This window comes from Camelina sativa, chromosome 3 (genome assembly GCF_000633955.1).
Source record: "Camelina sativa cultivar DH55 chromosome 3, Cs, whole genome shotgun sequence".
NCBI lineage: Eukaryota > Viridiplantae > Streptophyta > Magnoliopsida > Brassicales > Brassicaceae > Camelina > Camelina sativa.
Window position 1 is genome coordinate 15,405,271 of NC_025687.1, and position 6,539 is coordinate 15,411,809.

General features: G+C 31.9%; 1 protein-coding gene and 1 long non-coding RNA gene across 2 annotated transcripts; one reads left to right on the forward strand and one right to left on the reverse strand.

Moving 5' to 3' along the window:
* On the reverse strand, nt 977–1,487 carry LOC109131411. Its single transcript, XR_002037053.1, has 3 exons — nt 1,391–1,487; nt 1,227–1,296; nt 977–1,113 (listed from the first exon to the last, which is right to left on the reverse strand). It is a non-coding gene; the product is annotated as an uncharacterized LOC109131411 (long non-coding RNA).
* On the forward strand, nt 3,975–4,742 carry LOC104777192. Its single transcript, XM_010501404.1, has 3 exons — nt 3,975–4,004; nt 4,254–4,314; nt 4,639–4,742. Exons 1-3 carry the CDS (start codon nt 3,975–3,977, stop codon nt 4,740–4,742), a joined length of 195 nt encoding a protein of 64 aa, XP_010499706.1.

Below are 6,539 nucleotides of genomic sequence, written 5' to 3' on the forward strand. Positions count from 1 at the left end.
GTTACCGTTAGTTGTTGCTTTTGCAATGACTATTAACAAAAGTCAGGGACAGTCTTTGGATTATGTTGGGTTGTATCTGCCGAGGCCATGTTTTTCACATGGTCAGCTTTATGTGGCAGTTTCAAGAGTTACTAATAAAAAATGATTGAAGGTTTTGATTGTAGATAAAGAAGGAAAACCACAGGAGGAAACAATGAATGTCGTATTCAAGGAAGTTTTTCAGAATTTGAAATGAGTCGTTTCATGTAGGACACATTTTTGAAGATACCTATTACTGATAAACTTTTTTGTGTATTTTTAAAATGTATACTATTTTGTAAGCTCTGTTTCTGAAATTATATTTTGATTTGTGTTATAAAAACAAGATCTTTTCAAATGATGTGGAGACCGTCGAGGATGGTGAAGTGGTGGAACGAAATGAGTGAAAGAGTTTCATGTGGCAAGTATGGTTCTAAGCAAACATTTTATTTAAAACTTGGATGTTGTTGTAATAATTTAGTATAGTTTTTTTATGTTTGTGCTAAACCTACTGTCTCATCGTATTATCAAAATTTTTTCCATACTATCGAAATTTTTTTTTAAAATATAATTTATAAAAACATACTTTTGTCTTTTATAAATTGTTAACAAAAACTATTTAATTTATATAATTAAGAAACATTGTAAGGAGAAAGTTAAAATTTTGGTTGAAATAAACTTTCATACTACTTACCTGGATTGTACTTACCAGGATAGTGTATATATGTCTTCATTACTACACGTTCCATTGTTCTTTACGTAGTTGAAAATTTGGCCGAAACCAAAATTATTAACCCTAACAAGTAAACAAATTTGACATTAGTTTTGTTAAACGAAAATTAACCCTATAACCTGTGTTAAACCAAAATTTATTTCCTTTCTTACCTTTCATTTAAAATATTTTTGTAAAACCAGTATATTCATATGTCTCCTTCAATCCAATTGTCGAGTCCAATGAGCGTCTATTTGGGGAAAAAATTATCCTGAACAGACAAAACAGAATTATTAGAGTTTCCAATTCATCAGAGTAGACGGATAAACAGGATTCGAAAGGGTTTTTTGGCTTATCTTTCATTTAGGCTTGATGGGATTATCCTGTTTTGTGATAAAAATTCAAGAAAGAAGAAAACAAAAAATTAACTATGGATCGTAATATTGATTCGATTTCAACAACAAATACAAAAATACAATTGGAAATAGATTCAAACCTGTAGAAGAAGATCCATATTCGATTCAATTCTTTTGGAATCCAGATCTTTTGGAATCCAGATCGACGCACTATGTGAAGAAAATAAAAAAAGAAAATTTAAAATCTACAACAAATCTTCCTAATTGAAAAGGCAAATATATAAATCAAAGATCGATCTATTACCTTACTTTTCCTTTGAAATCGAAATGAGAGAGATACAAAAAGACAGCTTTATCAGATTATTCTTGAATAAATCCGACCATGATTCTTAAACTGTGAATCCGATATAAAATTTAGTAAGTGTTTATCATCTCAAGTAAAATATGAGTACACAATCATCCATTCACACTTAAATCTCACTTTAGTCGTATCTTTTTCTCAATTTAAATTTGCAAATTGTTTTATTGTTTGATTTTTTTTTTTAAAAAAATTGATTTCAATTTTGGTAATTTTTTACCCTACCATGCTCATGTACAAGAACTTATTGGTAAATTTCAGCCATCATCTTTTTGGGTGTTCTGATGGCACCGAGCTTCGAAGATATATTCGTTAACTTAAAAAGCATGAATGCAGGGGACACCACCACTTCTCCGGGAATGCCACACTTCTCGCAGGATTTGTTTGACTAAATTTTGTTTGAATGTACTTGATTTTTATTTTTTTTTTAATTACAGCGATATATTATTTTTTATTGTCTATATATTTGCTTTCAGTGTATTTAAAAATTTGGCTTGTTATATTGTAAGATGTATTAGTATTTAGTATTAACTAATTATTTTGTGAAATGTAAGAGTTTTAGTTAAGAAAGTAATAGATTTATGGGCAGTGCAAATGAAAATTGTTTTTAAAACTAAATTTTGTAAAATATGTTAATATCAAAACTTTTAAAACGATATGTTAACTTATATTTTGATTTTCTTTTTATACATCTATATATATATATATATATATATATATAAATGACCATGCAACAGCACATTTTAATGTTGTTTTTATAGGTTTAAAATTGTAAATTTATATCAAAAAGTAATTGATGTTAGTATAATGAAATATATTCGGAAAAATTCTAAAACATAACACAAGTTATTTTTATTTGGAAGTTTAATATCTAATAGTATTTGGTTGGAATAAAAATATTTGATATATTGAATTGGTTTCACATAAAACATTATTTTTTAAATATTGGTAGGTTTTAACTTGCAGTTACACATTTTCAATTATGTGTTTGAAAATTACATTAAAATCCTGTGTTATTTAGATTGTGTATTTGTGTGGTATATTCTAAAATACATTTAAATCCTTTAGATTTAGTGTTATTTTGGATTTGAAAGTATTATATTTATAAAATTTTATTTGTAAAACACAAACAAATTCAATCCTAACAAATTTTGAAATATTCTCTGGGACAATTGCATTTTGTATACCTTTATTTGGCCTTGAATGCAATAGTAGACCCCATATTCAATATTTGAAAACATAACCACTAAGGGTACTGAAATTACAGTTGACTCCCTTACGATCAACAATAAACAGAAGCCGAAATGACAGATGTAACCCGGAGGAAGTCTGCAATAGATTTATTTAAGGTAGATTACAAATTGAATATATGTGAAGACATAAAGGTAGGTCTACTCCTTAATTATAGTTTAATTTTAATTAAAAAAATTATAAAAAATAATTTGATAAACCTATTGACCAAATAATAACCACATAGACTTCCTGCATATAAATAAAATAAATTTACATATAAACGAGTCAAATTAAGGGAGGAAAGACTGATTAGGTTAAAATTATTTGATTTAGGGTTTGCTTAAGTAGACTTCTCTATAAACTATTAGTGGTTGACTTTGTTATGCCATCATCTATTAATAATTAGTCATGGGCGTTTGGTTAGAACGAAAGAACCGAACCGATTAAACCGAGATATTTGGTTTTCGGCAGCAATCTGTGAGAGGATCAATAAACTGATCGGCGTAATTAATATGGTAATTCGGTTACCGGTTTGGTTCGGTTCGGCAGGGCATAACCAATCGGTTTTAATTAACCGAGTTATATATACCTAATTTTCACTAACCCTAACCTTAATAATTTCCATTTCTTTCTCTTCCACCTTCTGCCTCTCTCTCTGGCGATAAGCAATTTTGAAACTGAAAAAATATGTCTCTCACCAAATCATCATCATAATCACCTTTCTTCTTCATCTTCGTCATCTACAGCTCTTTTTTCTGTCAAACATGGTGTAGAGATCGACCTTTTAGTCCAAACCCTAATCTCGAGTTTTAGATAGGTAATGTCTTCTTCTTTTCTTTGTCTTCTCCTATGATGCTTTGTTGTTTTCTTCTCGTTAATCAGTTTATTAATGTGTGGGTGGTTTATTATTTTGACAGATCTGAAGATTGTAGCGGCGGCTAGATCAGAGCCAGATCTGGTGGAATTTGAACGACGATGTCGATGATGATATTGACGCCACCGCCGGTATTACTTCAGCTTCTCTCGTAAGAATCCATCTCTCAACTTCTTCTCCTTATCGATTTTCTCATTTCCAAATTTTAATGACGACTCATCATTTACTTGTTGTTTTCTTTTGGTACTAGATCTGAACTCAGAAGATCTCCGAGTTCGCATCTTCTCCGTTTGAGCAATGGCTTTCGATCGCCTCATTTCTATGCCGCCGCTGGTTTTGCCTGAGTTCGATCAGAATCAGCCGGGTTCAATCGATGAAAAGAGTTTCGGATTCGGGCTTCCAAGTTTTGATTTCGGCGGATCCATGGAGCTAATGGCTGTGCCTAAGAAGAAGGTCACGGAACTCTCAGTCTCTCTTATTTGGTTTTTCTCCTTTTCGTTTTCCTGCTTCTGAAATGTTAAAAATTTCATTAGGGTTTTGAATTATTGTGGCGTCTGGGTTTAAGCTCAGTTCTAAATTGATTTGGTTCCTTAAGGCTCATATGTTCTTGGGTGTTCAGAGCTATCTAGTATGAAAATGTGTATTTTTTTTTCCTTGGAGAATGATAGTGTTAATCAAAGTTGTTCTTTATGAAAAATGCAGATTTCTAAACACAAGAAAGGGATAAGAAATGGGCCAAAGGCTCTTAAACCTGTTCCTATAGATTGGCTTCTCTTGTTGCTTTATCTGTTTGTCACTGTTTAATTCAATAGCTGAAGTATAAGCGCATATGCTTTCTGATTCAATATTCTGTACTTTAGCATCACTTGTTAGAAACTGCATATCATTTAAGTAACTAGAAATGTGAACCTTTAACAAGTTTGATGAAATAACTTCTTGTGTTCATCGTGGTACAATAGTCAACTTGTTTGGCCATGGCAATAAATCACACTTGTTTGGCCTTGGCATATGCTTGATTTTGTATTTGTATCGCTTATCATGATCTCATGATGAGGGCACTTGTATATACCGCTGTTTAAGTGCATACTCTTTTTGTGTTCCAGGAGTTGCAGGCGAGTTAAGCTTCCACATTTCTTTTGTTGCAGCGGTGAGCGGTTAAACCCTAGTGAGCAAGGCAATTCGAACAACTGATAAAGGTTTTCAATATGATCATTCCTTGTTGGATATCAAGAGGCAGCAACATTGGCTTTTTTAGTAGTAGACTCGAGTGATATGATAGACTTAGTTGATGCTGTTTTGGCAAACTATTTGGGTTATTTCTGCAAGATCAATATGCTCATGCTTCTTACGCTTGCTGTGTCAATACCTCATAATTTCTTAGAGTGTTTCAAGGGTAATTATTGGTGTATCATAGTTAAAATAGCTCACAGGTGTGATCGCTGTTGTTTGTTTAGTAGGTCTCTCTCCCATTGTGACAGAGAGAGCACAACAATAATAACACTAGGTAGAAAAGATTGTTATATCCGAAGACTCATCATGCTCATTTCCTACTTCTTTATTGTTTTACAAGGAACAATACAAAATTGGAGTACCACTCATGTGAAAAAAAACCCTTGATTTGATAACAATCTTAGATTTAACTATCTCGATCTTCCTCTTCATCGTAGTTGAATGGTAGCAGAACTGATTTGAATGCTCTGAATTTTCCCACATTGTTCAAATGCTCGTTCTCCAACCTTCACAACCAGACAAAGCAAGAACGCTTAAGTAAAAAATGCTTTAAAAGGAGCAAGCACAGTGATTAAATTTTTTTGGGTTCAGAAGTTACCTAAAGAAATTCCAGATACCACGACGTATGATCTCAAGAGCAGCAAGAAGAGCAACCATAGTTTCACAATGTAAGAACACGAAGTTGAAATCCAGCACGGTCTGCAGCCACGCCAACCTCAACACAATGTTTACGACCTACAAAGAAGAGAAGACAGAAACAAAATTATAAAGAAAAACTAAATCAGGATATGAAACTGTTCCTTTAAAGTTTCTTAGTTCTCACCATTGCAATGTAGTAAACAGATTTGTGAGGAACAAGAATCTTCTCTCTCAACCAATATATAGATGGATTGTGAAGCAATCGTACTCATTTTTCAATTAAAGACTTTTTCAATTATACAGATTTCATACAGAACTCCAACTCGTTGACTTCAAAAATAAGTCTAAGTTAATAACCTAACTGCCTAAGAAAACCAAAAACTTGATTTCTCCATATGTATAATATATAATCATTTCAAAAACATACAGAGGCAAGTACATCTCATATATCAAAGAATACAACAAGAAAATCTTTCAAATTATTCACCAATTTGCAATAACTTGGTTATCAAATTATGAAGACTTCATGTTGATGTCAACCTTGTAGACATAAACTAGCCTCTATGAAGATATTTCCCTTGAAGTCTATTTTGTGTGGTCTATTTTTGCAATTACAATTTAATAAAGCATACACCGGATGAAGTCTACTAGGATAGTTGACTTCTTTTGTTGTCTCCCTTTGTTAATTTTTTGGTCAGTTTTGCAATTAAAAACATAGAACAGAGTAGACTTCTTAGAAAGTTTCAACAAGTTAACTTCGATTACAGTCTACTCTGGTTATTTTTGCAATTGACCAAACCATTGACTTTGTAGTAGACTTCTAGCTAACAAGTAGACTTCATCTATCTGTCAACTAGAAAAAGTAAACTTCGTTGTGGTTAGTTTTGCAATTGACCAAGTTTGACTTTCGCCAAGTAGACTACTTACGAAGTCTCCAGGATTGTTGACTTCATTTGCAGTCTGCCGTGGTCATTTTTGGGGTTGAACAACATTTTAATTTTTTAACTAGTAGACTTCTTTTGCAGTCAACTAATTAATTTTCTATCAATAATATGACGGTTAATGTTTTTATATTTTGGTCAAATCCAAAAATAGGCACTATAGAAGTCTACTCTTTTA